General features: G+C 42.3%; 1 protein-coding gene across 1 annotated transcript in view; it reads right to left on the bottom strand.

Annotated features, from left to right (window-relative positions):
• Positions 1-244: 244 nt before the first annotated feature.
• tmem184a (transmembrane protein 184a) overlaps positions 245-18,833 on the bottom strand; it is a 32,180-nt gene continuing 13,591 nt past the window's right edge. Inside the window, exons 5-9 of the mRNA XM_083649414.1 lie at positions 16,329-16,404; positions 9,991-10,082; positions 7,441-7,610; positions 5,954-6,160; positions 245-1,565 (exon numbers count right to left, since the gene is read on the bottom strand). Of these exons, the coding sequence (XP_083505540.1) occupies positions 1,339-1,565; positions 5,954-6,160; positions 7,441-7,610; positions 9,991-10,082; positions 16,329-16,404 (772 nt within the window). The 3' untranslated portion in view covers positions 245-1,338. The remainder of the gene's footprint in view (positions 1,566-5,953; positions 6,161-7,440; positions 7,611-9,990; positions 10,083-16,328; positions 16,405-18,833) is intronic.

Below are 18,833 nucleotides of genomic sequence, written 5' to 3'. Positions count from 1 at the left end.
TCATTGATATGGAATTGCAGTGTTTCAGATCAAAGGATTGCCTTCGGTCACTGAGTTTATATTGTACAGCCATTTATATTTTACTATAATTCCTAAATAATGATTTATTTAGTTGTTAACAGAGCAATAATGTAAACGTTAAGCCATCATTAGAGTCATGGTCTTTTTTTCTTAATTTTTTTGGTCTTGGTCTTGACCAAGACCCCCCCCCCCCCCCCCCCGTCCCCCCTCGGTCTTGGCTTGGTCTCGCTCCCCCTCAGTCTTGGTCTTGTCTCGGTCTAGGTTAGGTGGTCGCGACTCCAACACTAGCATTAGCTTGCTTGGACTACTCCTAAACTAAACAGATTAAATACATTTACATTTTCCCAACTCATAAACTGAACATGTGCAATAAGATTAGAGATGTTTTACATTAAAAAACAGAACATATTTGACACCGCAATTTAGAATTAAACCAATCACACAAATTCTGCACATAATCAGTGGAAGGAGTTGCAACAATAATCTCAAACAAAGACTCCATGCCAAAAGTATTTACCATAATGCAGAAGCTGCAAAATAACTTTTGTTCATGTTTGTTGCTGCCGTCTAATTGCACTGAATTACACTTGTGTGCCTGCTGAGAGAATTAATGAGAATACTACAACGGTCCATTTGGTAGGAGACAGGTTTATCCAATTTGTCCATGCTATACGAGATCCCAAGGGTTTGAAATTCTGCCGTTTGAAGTGCCTGCTCCATAACCAGTGTGTCTTTGAACGAATCCTTCCGTTTCGTCAGGAAACCATGCAGAGGAATGCTCAGCAAATACTTCAAACAAGCAGATGCAAGAGACGGCCCGCAAAGTGTCATTCCCGGGCCATCGCCGGCTTCACCGCTTCCCTCCCGGAGTCACATGTTAATCACCTCCTCTTTGAAACTCGCATGAATCAGAGAGCGCACTTTTCAGACGGCCAGAGAGAGCACGGACATGACAGAACCCAAACATGATCGGGATTAGGGGCATCAGACTTTGATTAAAAAAATAAAAAAATAAAACAAGAGAAAATTTGCATAGCTTAAAAGTCACTTAAAAGTGACGTGCCATTTTCCTGTGATTACTACTGCAGAGATGGAGACAGATAAGCTCATCGCACTGAGCGAATAAATGTTAAAATAATAATGTATTCCATCCACCTCTTTGCCACGTGAATTATTCATTAAAACAGGAGGGAGGTACGCAGTGCATCTTAAATACTGAGGATCTGAAAATTAAGCACTTGGTCTGAGTCCAGCTTTGTGGGATCTGCGGATAAAGCGGCTTCCGTAAGGGTGATGGGGTTAGATTGAAGGTTGGCCTTAGAACTCATCATCAGAGGTGATCAGCATGATTTTGTCTGACTTCCGGGAGCCCTTGTTGTTGCCGGCTTTCCCGTTCTGGCTTGGCTGGACTACCTCCTGCGTGGACTGCTGGGTGTACTGCTGGTAGGCCGGGGAGAAGTTGTGGATGGCATCCTGGACCACGTCTCCCTGGTTTATGGTGTCCTTCAGGCCGCTGGAGATGCTCTGCATGGGGGCGATGTTGTCTGCAGGAACAACAGGGACAAGGCCGTTTGATCAGGTCCTATGCTTCATTTGAATTCTACTCGTTTTATACTGCATGTTTTATACCCCCTCCCCTTCAAACACAGACCTGCCAACACTCGATTTTCGCAGGAGTATCGCTGTTTTTAACCGATTGGAAATTTCTCCCGATTTTACAGTGATACAAATTAAATGGCTGTTATAGCGGGCTTAGTTTTAAAGCCAGAGCAAAGTTTCTGGTATCATCTGAAACTAGAAGAGCCGAAGCATCCATTGGTACCAACCAGCATCCTAGCTTGTCGGGAAGAGGGCTAAATAACGCTCCAAAGTTAGGCGAAATTTTGTCCAGGGAAAAACTGGCTTGGCCATTTTCAAAGGGGTCCCTTCACCTCAAGATACAGTATCTGAATGAGAATTACATCTATTGATACCCACAAGTCTCCCCTTTACAGATAAGTCAGATAAATGCACACTTAAATGCACACTTATTTGAAACGTGATGGAATGGGAGGGAAGAGGTGAAATGTGCTACAAACATGAATATTAGTTGTTGCACTTCGTGTCTGTGTTAACCTTTGTACCATTATTGAATTGAAGTTTTGAGACTCCATTGCACTGAAATGCTGGTATATTACTCTGTAAAGCCCTCTGAGACATGCTTGTGAATTACGGCTATACAAATAAACTTGACTTGATTACTCAGGATGTCAACTTCTTCTGTTAAGTTAATTCATTAAATGAATAGAAACATTAGTAAATGCATTTGAATATGAACAATATAAATGTTGGTACAGAAAACCTTTATTACCAGTATACATTTCGTTCTTTTCATCAAATTGCTGGCTATAATTGGGTACTTGAGTGATGGGGTTACAATAGCCTCCAGATGGGGGCAGTATTGTTTTCATAAGATTAGCTTTATTAATTATTTATGTATGTATTTGCACATAGCAAAATCAAGAAGAAGCAGCTTCATTATGATTTGAATGTATGGAACTTGTCATGTTAATGTGTTGCCATTTTTCCAGATGCTGCAGGCAGCAGTGTATTTGCAGTAGTTGTAGTTTATATGGTTAATAAACTGTTAGGACTGCATGTACTGAACAGGATCCAGTCATCACAACAGTCTATTGGTCCCTCATCGCCCAGCTGTGAGCCGGGGTGCATTTTCCACAATACTAAAAGGGTGTTAAAAAAAGAGAGGGAGCTGGCAGACATCCACAGCCTGTGTTTCAGGGTCAGTGGCAGTGCTGTCTGGGTCAGCTTATGGAGGTGGCAGAGCTGTACATGCTCCCCTGAGTTTCCCAATGCAGCCCGCCCCACAGGGCCTGGGCTGAGGAATGGAAGCCCGGAGGTGTGGCCGACCTCTGCAGTTGCCACAGGCACACATTAACACCCGAGGGTGGGGGTGCACTGCAATCAGAGTTCTAATCGGGGTTCCTGGAAGTGCAGTGTTAGGTAATAGGGAGGACAGACCTCAGTGAAAATCACTCAGGGCTTGAAACAAATCACTGCATAACAGCGTATTTTCAATCAAGAGAAAAACTTACCACTACCAGAGACCAATCATTTCTTGAAAAGTTTCTATTTTCCCCAAGAAAAGATTAAAAATGAAATTTTCTCTCAAATGAAGGTACCTTATTATTACACTTTAGCTGGATAGCAAATATATCTAGATGGGACTTGTCCCTACCAATATCAAGCACCCATGGACGAAGAGAGAGAGAGAGGAGGAGAGAGAGAGTGAGGGGCATGCTCCCAGTGTGCACTTTTAATGAGCTACCGGCACCCATGGACGGAGAGAGAGACGGAGAGAGGGAGAGAGAGACAGAGAGAGGAGGAGAGAGAGGGAGAGAGAGACAGAAGCCGCTTTCACACCGGCCTTGAAAGCCGTAAAATGCACGGAAAATGAGATCCGCGCCTCCGATGTGAAAGTTGTGAAAGCGGGTTGGTGGGTAATTGTTGTACACCTTTCGTTCCGCCAGTGGACCTAGTCACAGCGCCGGGTTACCCTGCAACCCGCCTCCACCTGAAAGCGTAGGAGCGGCAAGCCGGAACGGTGTGAATGGTCAGCTCATTCATAAAAAAAAAAGTACAGGGGACTCATGCAGCAAGAAAGGCATGAGTGAAAGTAAAAAAAGGCAGCCACGAGGAATGCTCTGTGCCTAGTAAGTAGATTAGGCTTTATGCTCAAATGATGTTGACATTAGTAGGTAAAATTAACGGATATAATAATAAGCTTCAGAGGACTATTAGCTGTCTGTGGCGAGTTGGTCTGAGGATATCCCTCTGGAAACCAGCTCCAGAACTGCAATCTGTCTAGCTAGCCAGTTGTGCATTCCCTTACAAAAACTACTAACGTTATAGTAGTCATGTGCATTTATAGCCTATACTATTCCCCCGACGAATGTTATGCAGACTGCAGCTGTTTGATATGCGGGCGTCGTCTTTCAGAACGCACGCTAATTAGGCTACTTCATGGGAATAATTTGCTTTACAAAAAACTGGAACCAAAAGATAAGAATTAGCCTTGTACCTAATAGGCTACATGATGGTGCATCTGTGATCCATAAAGTCGATCAAATGAATATTGAAAGCCTTGTTACCATGCTGCATGTGGAACACTTTCGTGTTTTATCAGTTTGATCCTTAACGACCGCAGCTGCACGTCGTTGGCTGGCGTACATCGGCGAAGTTTGGTTGTTGAATGAATTTGTTCATCATACAGTAGCCTAGGCTACACTAACCTATGAAAATATTAATTTGGGCTAGGAGGAGCTGGGTGGAAATGCCTCCGCTCGCCTTTCAATCCGGGAGTGGTGGCTGTCACCTGAAAGCACACCCCAAGACGGGAATGTGGCGGTGCTGCTTGGCTGTATGTGAAAGCAATTTCTGTGGCGAGGCTGCCGGCTTTGCGGGCCTTCTGAACTGCAATTTTGCGCGATCTGTGTGTGAAAGCGGCTAGAGAGAGGAGGAGAGAGAGGGAGAGAGGCATGCTGTAGTCAGTACACTTTTAATGAGCTCCAATTAATTACCATAGCAACCAGCCCAGGCTCTGTAACATACAGTGTTGCGGGTCCTTCGGTTATAGACCTCTGCTGTCAGCTGTGCAACAGATTCAGGTAATCCCCTGTGTCCCTCCCTGAAGTTGTGAAGTCACATCTAGTTAATAGTGATTTTTCTGTTTCTCCAGTCCACTAATTCTGTCCTGATAGCCACATAATGCATCAGCTGGAGCCTATTTCTAAACTGAAAGTTCAATTTTACCCTAAAGTCATGAAAGATTTATAGACTCCTGGTCTATTTTGTATCACTGTACACTTCTGCTTCTCTCACTCTGCAAGTCCCTATAGTCCCTAGGGAATATCATAGTAATATTATAGAACTATTGTAGGAGATAAACATGGCAGAAAGTACAATAAGTTTACTATAAACTCTCTATTGACTATTGCATACACACACTATAGGAATATTATGCAAATATAGGAATATTACGTTTATTTTCTTTATGAGAGTGAGCATCTCGCTCTCTCCCAATTTATTTTGACTAGTCAAATTTTTACTGAAATACCATTTCTAGCGGCATGTCTAGCACCACGCGCTCATTTCTCATGCTGCGCGAACCTAGGCCCTTGATGGGTAAAGTCGAAAATCAGTGATGTTCTGTCATTACCTTTGATCTGGATTAAATGAACGTCATATCGAGTTGATATGGAAATGTATGAGCCTTTATCAGCACTTGGTGGCTCCTAGTCTTTCTGCATGTTATGCAGCTCGGGGCTACAGTGGGATTCCTACAGCAGGGGAAATGGTGACATGATTGATGTGGCTGCAGAAGGCTTTTTCCCTGGCTTTACATTTGTCTTCGACTTGCCAACAGCATTGACGTCAAAGGGTACCTCTCGCTCGCCGCTAGCTGCTATACAGAGGCTGTGAATTCCTCTTCACCCGCCTCCACTTTGCTGTGCTAGCAAGTGTCCTGTGAAACATGAGTAACGATGTACAGTATACCGTCAACGATGGCAACCTCTGCTGACTGCTAGCTTGACTGACACACCCCTCACCACAGCTCTGCCTTTGAAAGAGCGCACTCACTGGTGAAAACGCACATTCCAGGTTGCATTTCACAGCTGAAATACTGTAGTGGAAGACCAATTCAAAACTCAAAATATAATTTTAAAGTCAGCTTGACTGTTGGGTAAATAGTTTGAGAAGGCCTAGAGCAGTGCAGTTATTGTTACTGCTAACACTTTCAAGGTTTTGTCGAGGAGAGGGGCAATTAGCCTTGGAACATGGCAACACATTTTCAAGGCAGGGGATGAGGGAGGGGAAGTGGTAATGATCCTGTCAACAGCGTGTGCTTCCTCCCTCCGCAGGCTACACTGCTTACCTGTCCCTGGCATCATGTCATTGTTTTTCTCCTGATAGACGGTGCAGGTGAAGGCATATCGGAGGGCGATGGCAGCGAAGAACATCTCGATGCAGATGATGAAGTTCTGCCAGCCTGCCGCCACCGTGCCGGCGCCAACCTCGTGGCCGTCGATGAACAGCGCGTTAGGAATGACCCCGCAGCGCTCCAGGATGGCCAGCACCATTCCTAACAAGGACACAAGGACACAGGCATAGATGTGAAGCAGCCTGCACATTTTCCAAATATAGCAGAGAGGAGACGAGTGAGTGATCCTGGTTCAGTGTGTTATCTGTGCATGGTGCCATGCCTCCTAGGCTATCTGTGAGGATGCGAGTGAGTGACTTTAAAGGTCTGTGAGTTGCTTCAAGGGATGTGAGATATGTTTATCTCCCAATGTCATACGATATTATATGGGGTTCACAATACCAAAGTTTAAGTGACAACAAAGTGACTGGGCAGATTTATGTTGATTTCTGAGACACAAATCCTTCTAGCGATGGCATTGTCTTAATAGACTGTAAACAATTTAGAAATGTCATTACAAATTGCAAATAATATGATTCTGTCACATGTTGCGATATATTGAATTTTGATGCATCGTCCCATCGCTAGTTGCTTCACTTCTAAAAAGCAGTAATATTTCACGAAAAGAAACCAACAAGAAACTTTGGAATACTACTTTACTACTATTATACTACTTTGGAATTGTGATTCCATCATCAGAGATCATGTGTACTGGTACAGACTAGAGTAGGTACTGTAGATAATGTGTACTGGTACAGACTAGAGTAGGTACTGTAGATAATGTGTACTGGTACAGACTAGAGTAGGTACTGTAGTGTAGATAATGTGTACTGGTACAGACTTGAGTAGGTACTGTAGATAATGTGTACTGGTACAGACTTGAGTAGGTACTGTAGATAATGTGTACTGGTACAGACTAGAGTAGGTACTGTAGATAATGTGTACTGGTACAGAGTAGAGTAGGTACTGTAGATAATGTGTACTGGTACAGACTAGAGTAGGTACTGTAGATAATGTGTACTGGTACAGAGTAGAGTAGGTACTGTAGATAATGTGTACTGGTACAGACTAGAGTAGGTACTGTAGATAATGTGTACTTGTACAGAGTAGAGTAGGTACTGTAGATAATGTGTACTGGTACAGACTAGAGTAGGTACTGTAGATAATGTGTACTTGTACAGAGTAGAGTAGGTACTGTAGATAATGTGTACTGGTACAGGGTAGAGTAGGTACTGTAGATCAGTGGTTCTCAAATGGGGGTCCGTGCCACTTTGCTAGGGGGTCCGCGAAAAGTTTTCAGGAAAATAAAAATAAACACTTTTTTTTTTTGCAAAAGCTTCATAGTTAAACAAAAATAATATGTTATGCTTTAAATCTAAAATGGGTCATGGATTATATTCTAATCTAACAAACCTATCAATTTAAAAAGACTTAAGACTTGCCTTGCCAGAAGGATAAGAAGATGACAGACTTGATGGTGAGGAATTTGAGCACCGGCTCATAGGGCCTCAGCAGGTCACTGGTTGCGAAGAAGAAGAGGAAGAGGGCGTAGAGGGCCAGGCTGACGGAGAAGTTTTTGATGATGGTGATGTAGAGGTATCCTCCATTCACACTGCACAAGACAACAGGGTGGATAGAGTCAGAGACAGCCACATTGGTACATATTTGGTCAATTTACAACAATCACATTTTATAATGTCTGAGCTTTATTCTTATTAGTGTGAAAAGCCTGAATACAGTTTTTGCACAGCATCAAATTATTAATGTTTTGGCTCCATTTCACTTGTTCGTTAAATGACACAATGGCATGAGACTGGAAAGCAGACTGTCAGCTTAAATGAAATGTGATGGTATTTTCAGCCATATCACATAAGAAGTTTAAGAAGAACAGTGTTTTGTTTTCCCTTATTTCAGAATGCAGCACAGGAACATGGGCAGATTCTTCTAGATTTCATTGTCAGACCTTTCCTTCCTTCTTTGCATTCAAGACGGCCTCTCTGAGGATTCAGCTGCGGCTATTAGTCCCATGCAGTATGGGGAAGTAAACAATCTGCGTATCATCATGCTCCTGCTACAGAGCTTAAAGATAGACTCAAAACACACAAAGGTTATTGAGTGCTAATGGCTATTTCTTCCAATTTTCCTGTTGAACTCTATGCAGGGAGAAGCAACAATTATTAAAGTTATTCATGTCTATCTCTAAGTAAGATTGATGATTTGAAGATGATTAGAAAGTTCAGTCTCAGGCCTTCGTTACACTTTACTTCTTCTGAGTAGTTTAGAAATAAGTATAGTCAGAGCCGAGTCCTCAGAGAGGTACGCTCAACTGAGAGGCGGAAAAGAGCACCTGATAATCAGTCGATAAGAGTTCATGATTTGCACACTTCTTTCCAGAACACACTGAAGGCATCTTTATTGAATGCATTACCCTCTCGACTCAACATACTGCTGACACCCTGAAATGGAGGAAGGATGAACAAATAAAGGACCGTTACGTCTTAATGGCTCGTCTGATATGGCTGAAAACACCCTGCAATTTAACCTCATCATCTTTGTGTCACTTCACATCCAAAGTGATAACAGTATGAAACTAAAGTAATGTGTCACCCACACCTGATACTACTGTGCATCACTCAAAGTACACCCACACCTGATACTACTGTGCATCACTCAAAGTACACCCACACCTGATACTACTGTGCATCACTCAAAGTACACCCACACCTGATACTACTGTGCATCACTCAAAGTACACCCACACCTGATACTACTGTGCATCACTCAAAAGTACACCCACACCTGATACTACTGTGCATCACTCAAAGTACACCCACACCTGATACTACTGTGCATCACTCAAAGTAACACAGTAAGATTTCAAAGGGTGTCATTCCAAAACATCACATACATTTGGGGGGGGGGGAATCACAACCTGAAGTTCCTTAGTTAGGAGGGTGTTATTGACTGTGAGAGTAGCTGTATATACTCACATAAACACATACACAAAGGGTTGTTTCAGCTAGGGCTGGTCAATATATCAATATTATAATATTGTCTTAGATTTTTGATATTGTAATATGATGATATGGCATACGTTTAGTGTTGTCCTTTTCTGGTTTTAATGGCTGCATTACAGTAAAGTGATTTTCTGAACTTATCAGACTGCTTTAGCTGTTCTATTATTTGCCTTTACCCACTTAGTCATTATATTCACATTACAGCGCAAACACACTGGAAACAGATGCAGTGTTGTGTTTAAATTCACTCCATGCTCCATGCCGGTCACAACTTGTACTGACTTCATGCCTGGCTGCTCGCGGCTCGCGGCAAAAACAGAGCAGACGTGGAAACTCTCGCTGCAGGCGGCGAGCCGCCCACGCCACGTCACGCCACGCCGTGCCGCAGCCGGTGTGACCGGTCTAAGCCGAAATGAAACTGCCTGTGCTTGCAGATGCTTTGCCTCCCCTCCCCGTCACTTCCATTTCCAGTGTGTTTGTGCCATTACTGATGCTCATTTATCAAAAACCTCTAATATAAATATTTTGTGAAAGCACCAATAGTCAGGGAAGGAAACCCTGTTTGCATTTTATTTTGATTACAGTTTGAATAAAAGTGCTTGTGACATTGCACACGTGGCTTTGACTTACTCAACATTTAGCCCAGTTCATAGAAAACAGAGATACTGTATATCATGTATCGCCATTCAGCCTACAAATACTGAGATATGATCTTTGGTCCATATCGCCCAGCCCTAGTTTCAGCCTATCAGTGTCATTTTGAAATTAAACTCTTTGATTTTTAACATTTTTCTGTGCCTGTTGTAAAGCTGTGATACTTGTACGACAGTCAATTTACTAAATTGACTCCATGTGTTCCATGTGCACAGAAACTGCAAACAAGCCTCCCAGCAATGAGATACAAACATTGATAGTTATGCAACGCAGATGATGCATGAAGAATGAGATGAAATGGAAAGAGGTGGTGCTGCTCACTTAAAGTCTCCATCATGATATTTGCCAAAGGCCTGCAGGATGATGGTGATGACTGCCATGGTGGGTTTGACAACACAGAACTGAAGAGTCGCCTGGAGAACACATTACCATTCAGAGTGAGACACCCAATCAGCACAGACAGTGCTGGAGAACACATTGCCATTCAGAGTGAGACACCCAATCAGCACAGACAGTGTATCATGAAGGACTCTGCTCTACACATCTAATCAGATGCCAAAGACCCGTTTCATCTGTCTGACTGATACCACAAGCATTCAGTTGTACCGTCTGTTGATATAACCACACCCCCTCAGCACCCCCTCAGCCTAACCAGTGGTTAAATCTCACGCCACGCTTATGGCCGTCTTTGCTTTTGTCGCGGTCTTCTTCTTTTCTATATGTGCAGTCGCCAGCTGCTTCTTTTCACCTGACAGTGACGAGTTTCAAAGGCAGGACATAGCATGTGGGAGGATCACGCTATCCCCCCCCCCCCCCAGAACAGGCACCCCGACCGACCAGAGGAGGCACTAGTGCAGCTGCGACAAGGACACATACCCTTAATCCGGCTTCCCACCCGCAGACACGGCCAATTGTGCCTGTATGGAGAGTGGACATCCAATCAAGCTGGAGGTAACACGGGGGCTCGAACCTACGACCGTGCTACCTCCAGCTTGGTCCAGCTTATTCCATACAGGCACAGGCTGTCTTCTTGTTTATGTCTTGGTTGTGAAGCACTTTGTAAACTTAAAAGTGCCAAACAAGTAAAGCCCTTATTATTCAGACAAATACATGCCATTTTTATTCAGTGCTTCACATAATTATGAGACCAAATGGAATGTTTTGACATCCGTGTTTTGCCTTGACAGCTTTGAGGCCTTAATTCAGAGAATTGGGTCTCAAAGTAAACGCGACATGTCTTTCCTTCATGCTTCACGACTGAAATGCAAATCATTTGATCCTGATGCCTTAACGCCAACATGGATGGGGAACCAGGCGATGTAGGCTTGCATAGACCTGCATGCAGTATCACCGCGCGGCAGACAGGGGTCCTCTGTGTCATGCATTGAGGCCTGAACCAACCAATTTGACAGAGGCTGCTCTAAACTCCCATCACTGTGGTGGCACTTAAAAGCAATAGACCAGGGATGCTTGAATCGATCAGCCCAAGGGCCACTGGCTGTGGTATGGCTGACGGAATTACATCAATATAATGTTGATAAAAGAAAGAAATATTTACATTACTGATAGACAATTTGACTTTGCTTTGGAACTTTTAGTGCTGTCAGTCTTTGCTCTATGCCTGCTCCAATTCCACGTTCTTTCTATTAATTTGGTTGCGAGAATATTCTCCAAGCAAATTGAAGAAAACTGTCAGCAGCACTAGTAACTACCATTCCCCAGTCTACTTTCTTACATGTTTTATATTCAAAAGACAATTTGCATTGATATTGTCAGTGGATTAATATTCCACCTCTGCTTGGTAGCTGCTTCACACCAATTTACACGCTGTAATAACTAACACCAAGCTACATGTTACGTGAATCTCCGTCAGCATACATTAAACTATGTAAAATCATAACAGCAGTATCATAATGCAGGAAATGTGCGGAAATTCTATATTCATAATTCATAACACACTTCTTAAACAATATTAGGCCACCTTGACATGACTGACTGCTCCACTCCATTGCAAACTTGAACAACAAAGGATTATGAGAAATCAGGGCAATGTGCATATTAATTAATTACATTTTTCACATCTGTTTTTTGCTGACAACCTTTGAATGTTTGCAGTCAGTTATACTGTAGTACAGAACAGTGATTCATGTTTGATAACAAAGCAATAAAAGAGATTAGGGAAGTAGATAGAGCTACAAGTAATGGCTGATCAAGTTATTTGTATACCATTAATCTATAAAATCATAAACTAAACAAATTAAAGATATGCTGTATTATTAGGTTGCATAATTATAATTAAAACAAAACAGTTACCGTTAAAGCCCCCCCCCCCCCCAAAAGTAGAAGTGTGGCTGAAATAACTGAACACCTATTTATTATATTATATTATATTATATTATATTATATTATATTATATTATATCATATTATATCATATTATATTATATATAAGTTTGAGTTGAGCTTTTCTAGAACTTGCTCTGGGTAAGCTAGCTGACCGTTGGCAACTTGACTGTCAGGCCTGACATCACTGTGAAGAACTGCTATTTGGTATAAGCTTAGACATTTTCAGCCCTGAACTCTGACTGCCATAAACCTTTATCTGCCAACTGCAGGAAAGCCATGTTTTTCCAGTGACTTCCCAGGTTTATCCATGATTAAATAAGGCAATTATAGATAAAATAATGATATTATGGCAGTTGGCTATAACAATAATATCTATAACTGCTAAATAGATTGTACCTTTCCACTTGGCACACCACCAATATTCTCTCAGTGATGATTGCCAGAGTTACGAACACAAGCTGTTATCTATTTAATAGGAAGCTCTTTCAGTGTGTGGCAATGGCCATCGATTACACGTGTTTCAGCCAATCCCTCGAACCGATGGAAAGACTGTGTTGTTGTAGTTGATGTTTTCTGAGTTTGTGTTGTCTTTTTGTTGGACATGAACCTCGCTAACCAATCACAGAACATGAAGAGAAAGGAGAGAGACTATCTACTCCAATGATAACTTCTCTTTTGAGTCACTATATCGTAAAATGTCTGTCTGTGGCATTGCATACAGACCTCCAACGGCAAAACAGCGAATTCATCCATGATTTCTCAGAACTTGTCAGTGAGGAAAATGCAGTTTTGATTGCAGAGCTGGTTTTGCATTATTCATGCAGTAGTGTTTAATATTGTCATTTACTTATTCTGGTTTGGTTACAATAAGTTTCATGTAGGAACTATTTTCTTTTGCAGTCTCATGTAGGAACTAGCTAGCAGCTAGCGGGTGTAGTTCGGTCAAAAGAAAATAGTTCATCCATGATACTGCTCATAACAAGGTATGTGGATTATCTTGAGTAACGGGGTCATGATTTCTGAAAAGAGACATTGCTGTTGAGTTTATCAAATGTATTTCTTTGGCACTTTGAGAACCACAAGCTGAGTGCCATCCAGTTCCATTGTATTGGAGAGAAGGCAGAAACTCTGCGGGCGATAACTCCAAAACTCAGTCAACTAACACAAAATTATATAGATGGATAAATAGCACTACAGGTGAGAGGGAATATATGTGTTTTGGATTTTAGGGTGAGCTGTCCCTTTAACTCTATCTCTGCTCAAATTCTTAGGCTTTTTTTGACAATGCCTCTGCTCTACGACGCTTGTTGATAAATTTGAATATCACCTGCTTGTGCACCTTGCCACTGTTGCTTCCTTTAAGAAGGGAGGGGGGAGGGGCTGCCATGTCTAACTGATAACACTGAGGCAGTGAAGAGAGAAGGCTGATACACTGCAAATGTCCTGCAATATTATGAAGGATTATGAAGGACTTGAAATGCTGAAATATCAGAAAGTTGTTAAGGATGTAAGAGAGGCTTATTTCTCTAACCTTATCTCTGAACCACCGTAAGTCCAAGGTGCTTTTCAACATAGCTGTTAACCTCTGTCCTAGTCACCGCACTGAAGGTTCACTACCAAAACACCAGAGCATACTAGACAGCATATCTTACCCTCCTATCCTAATGTTCACTACCAAAAGACCAGAGCATACTAGACAACAGATCTTACCCTCCTATCCTAATGTTCACTACCAAAACACCAGAGCATACTAGACAACAGATCTTACCCTCCTATCCTAATGTTCACTACCAAAACACCAGAGCATACTAGACAACAGATCTTACCATCCTATCCTAATGTTCACTACCAAAACACCAGAGCATACTAGACAACAGATCTTACCCTCCTATCCTAATGTTCACTACCAAAACACCAGAGCATACTAGACAACAGATATTACCCTCCTATCCTAATGTTCACTACCAAAACACCAGAGCATACTAGACTACAGATCTTATCATCCTATCTGATTAATTATTTGGCTGTGATGAGCTGTTTTGGTGCAATTTCTCCTCCTGGAGGAGTCATTGTCTCATATGAGGTCATGTACCTGCACCTTTGATGTTGTATCATATTTATTATCCATTACTCCATCTATTATCATCCCTTCTTTGCCACAGGGCTTTTTCCTTCTAGTGTAAATAACATGGAGTGATTGAAGAAATCTCATCTTGATCACTTGTCTCCTGCAAAGTAAACATCCATCTCAAACCAGCCCAACGCCTGAGCCTAATTAATATCTTTCATGATGAAGAATAATATCTTTTAGGGTTTATAATTTGTTTTTTTTTATATCCAAAAGCACAGAGAATGCTCGCCTCAACTTTGATAATATTTTAGCAGCAGATGCCAGGGAATGTTCCATTTTCATTCTTTCAGATCTCAGTACATCGTACGATGCAGCAGAGAATACAATTTTTATCAGATTGCTTGAGAAACTGGGTTGGTCAAATCTCTTCAGTGGTTCAACTCCTACCTTTTCTGCCACATGAGACAACATGTCCTTGTCCTCAGCAGATTAGAGGTGGGGTCACACAAGGTCCACTTCTGGATATTAGTAGTGCCTAGAGGCATTTCTGTTCTGCTGAGCAGGCCTCAACTGAGCCTGACAGGGAGAGTCTGACTCTCCCTGTCATTATAGCTGACAATTCATTAATATGTTATGTTTTGTTCCCTTTATCTTAAACTAGACATTTCTGCTAGCTTTGCGGGTGGTTACTATGGACAAACAAACATAATGCAACACTGGATCTCACCTGCAATTACCACTCATCGTCATAGGTGTCGCCAAAGAGAACAAAACTGAAATCTTCCAGATTATCACTTTAAGTACAAAACATGTATCTATTAAGAGTTTCCAGAGACTTGAAAAAACCTCCCGTGTAACAAGGTCAGAATAATTTGATTAGAATCAACTAAACTGAATGGTGAATTTGTCAATGTGACTTAAATACATTTTGCATTTACAGGCATGTTGGAAAGGTATGCTCAGGATTTGACTTTATTTTGTTAAAAACAGTACAATGGCCAATGTAATATTTTTGGTAGCTGATGTGCATGACAGTTTTTCCAATCCAAGTGATTGCTGGCTCCATTTATGTTTTTTGATTACTTGCTGTCTGATCTTGTCAATAGCCATTAGCCAATACTCTTCTTAAGTATGTGACAGTTTGCTTTGTTTGTGAGAGCAAGTTTTTCAAACCATGCAGCAATCTAGATGTGTCATGCTAGAAATTCAAATTTCACACATGCACAATTCAACAGAATTACCAATCCCATTGTTGAATAGTTTGCCATTTCTGTCTTTCAGTGCAATTCCAATGGAAGACATCACTGTATAATATTGATGACATATTGAATGTAGTGATCAATGTAATGTGCTTCAGCAATACATTTAGGATAAATCCACCTGTATGACAGCAATCAGCTGTCTCCAAATAGCATTTTAGTGAACCAAACAGCATAACAGTTGACCAGTGAAACTATAATAACTTCTGAAGTTGTGGATTTATTGATGCTTGAAATTTGCTTTTTTTAATGAATGATAATGAGGATGACCTATGGCAAAAAGACCAACTCACAATGTCGCAGGTACAATGCTATATACCCTTCAGTAGCACAGGGCACACCCACTCTGATTTTTTTAATAAGCGCTCCATGGAGACGGCCACACCCCCCTGTGGGTGTTTCTAGCTCACTATGGAAACGCCACGCTCTTTTCAAAATCTTATATATTGATATCTTCAGCCCTCTCACAGGTAGAGAAACATCATCTACGATCGTTTTTAAAAACGTCACCAGAAACAGCAAGGTTTTGCTTTGAAAACACTTCACGTAGGAGTCCTGTCAAAGCATGTTGAGTGTTTATCACTTGCAGTAAAAGAGAGAAAAAAAAGGTTAATTTCACCCTCGATTCTGTTTTGAAGTCACACTCCTCAATTCCAATTTCCATCACTGTTAGGGAGCTTGTGCAGCATCCCAAGAGACTGGGAGAGGAGCTGTGAACTGACAGCTCATATCATCTCTGTATTTATTACCTAGCTGGATTCACCTGGCCTAAATTGCTTTTTGTTTCCCTTTGTTAACCAGTGGGTGTTATCCTCTGAAAAGTAGACAGCCAATTAGAGCTGCTGTCATTTGCACACAGCCTGTTATGAAAAGGGTAACTTATACACAGTGTAGTATTTTCTTTTCTCCGTTTGCTGTATCCATATCGTCACTGTGTGGTGGTCAAACGGAGTGAGTTGAGATAAGCGGATGACTGAAGCTCACCTGTTTGCAGAATCTTAAAAAGCCGATGGAGTAACTCATCCCAACCAGGCAGCAGGTACCATACAGGCAACTGGACCTGCGAAGAAAACACAATATCAAGTGCTAGAGCATCATGTGCTCCAGAACACATGTCTTGGCTGTGTCAGATATGCAGAGTTTGACAAACAGAACAAATAAACAGTATAATTCTAGTATCAGACAGTTGAAGTGGGCTTAAAGCATGCAAAGCATATAGAGAGCATATTGTTCATGTGAAGCCTCCTACAATATCCCAAAAGGGAGTTCTGCTATATCAGCTGATGGTGAATCTGAAAGACCAGCTGCTTGGAGACTGCATGCTCAACACAGTTATTAAAATTCCTGATATGTGTATACAATGAGTTTTCTTCTGATATTTTTGCCTTGGGGAATTTGTAGTATTAAAGGGATATATATATATATATATATATATATATCCTCCTGTCTCTTAATGAGGTCTATAGGGAAGCAGCTCATGTAAGGCTGTGTTCACACATAGCATGTAAGGCTGTGTTCACACATAGCATGTAAGGCTGTGTTCACACATAGCATGTAAGGCTGTGGTGCTCACACATAGCATGTAAGGCTGTGTTCACACATAGCATGTAAGGCTGTGTTCACACATAGCATGTAAGGCTGTGTTCACACATAGCATGTAAGGCTGTGTTCACACATAGCATGTAAGGCTGTGGTGTTCACACATAGCATGTAAGGCTGTGTTCACACATAGCATGTAAGGCTGTGTTCACACATAGCCTGTAAGGCTGTGTTCACACACAGCATGTAAGGCTGTGTTCACACATAGCATGTAAGGCTGTGTTCACACATAGCATGTAAGGCTGTGTTGTTCACACATAGCATGTAAGGCTGTGGTGCTCACACACAGCATGTAAGGCTATGGTGCTCACACACAGCATGTAAGGCTGTGGTGCTCACACACAGCATGTAAGGCTGTGTTCACACATAGCATGTAAGGCTGTGGTGCTCACACACAGCATGTAAGGCTGTGCTCACACATAGCATGTAAGGCTGTGGTGCTCACACATAGCATGTAAGGCTGTAAGGCTGTGCTGCTCACACATAGCATGTAAGGCTGTGCTCACACATAGCATGTAAGGCTGTGTTCACACACAGCATGTAAGGCTATGGTGCTCACACATAGCATGTAAGGCTGTGTTCACACACAGCATGTAAGGCTGTGGTGCTCACACATAGCATGTAAGGCTGTGCTGCTCACACATAGCATGTAAGGCTGTGCTCACACATAGCATGTAAGGCTGTGCTCACACATAGTGGTTTTTCCCCAACTGCCAGCGCCCTTTCTCATTAAAAGCAAAAGGTGGCCGCTCCTGAAAAGTGTTGCAGCTGGCGTTTTCTTCCATCAGAGCGGAGCACATTCAAAATTTGAGAAATGTTCAACCTTTCAGAAAAGCTCTGGGTGATGTGAACCACTTTTTCCAGCTGACCAATCGCAATCACAGAAACGCTGGTCATTTCCCATACTGTAGCAACAACAAATGAAAGTGAAAGTTCCAGTAGAGAAATTGGAATTTCCGTTCCCGCAACTACAGTCTTAAAGGCAGTATGGATTATACCGGACATGTATTGGAAATGTCTGGTAAGCGTTTCCTTGTTGCACAACACTATATTTTCTTCTAGAAGAGCTAATCAGCTGGTTAGTGAGCTAGCAGCTGCTAAGCTAACATCAGGTGACGTTGGTATGATCTGCTTTTTATCTCGTCACAGAAAGCAGTGCTTTTTCCACATCAAAAAAACGCGGCCTAACGTGTAGTATGTCTAAAGCCCAACTCATCGATCGACACTTTTGAAATGGTCACTCGACAGATATCAGGGACAGAATGTTTTCGCATCGCGTATCTGGATAAGGTTGTTATGTCGCGGGGACCATCGTATTTTTTTTCACGCAATGCGATTGGCTAGTCACATGTAGTGACGTGACACGAGAGTTCCGTCAGTATAGCGGTGTCAGACAGCCTGCCTGCCTGGGCCAGCAGCTGCCTTCCTCGTGGAAAAGCGACAGGGCACCGTGTAGGTGGAGGGGAGGTCTGGAAGAGCGGAGTGGAGATCTGGAGGAGCGAAGTGGACGTCTGGAGGAGTGGAGAGATTATAGGAAAAGAGGAGCCGTGGTCTGTGGAAAACTCAGGCTGGGAGATAAAGATAGAGGGCCCGTGATTATTTTTTGCCTTTAGGACTCGTGCAAGATGTTTTTACAGTGATTTGGACTCAAAAGAAGGCAAAACATGTAACAGTCCTCCTCGGAGTGGAGCTGAGGGAGTGGGGGTGGGGGTGGGGGCGGGAGGGGCCGGGTTGTGGTTACCATGGAGACGACTGAAACCTTTTGCCGTCGCATAAATGACAAACCTCATGCAACTCTTCTATTTTCTTCGAGCGACAGATCAAAAAAGTTGAGTGCCCTACCATCCATCAACCTTTAGCGTCAACAGCATCAACAACAGAGGGCACAGT

The sequence above is a fragment of the Poromitra crassiceps genome, assembly GCF_964638095.1.
Source record: "Poromitra crassiceps genome assembly, chromosome: 13".
NCBI classification, from domain to species: Eukaryota; Metazoa; Chordata; class Actinopteri; order Beryciformes; family Melamphaidae; genus Poromitra; species Poromitra crassiceps.
Note: the sequence above shows the minus strand (reverse complement) of the source record. Positions and strands in the feature narration are given on the sequence as shown.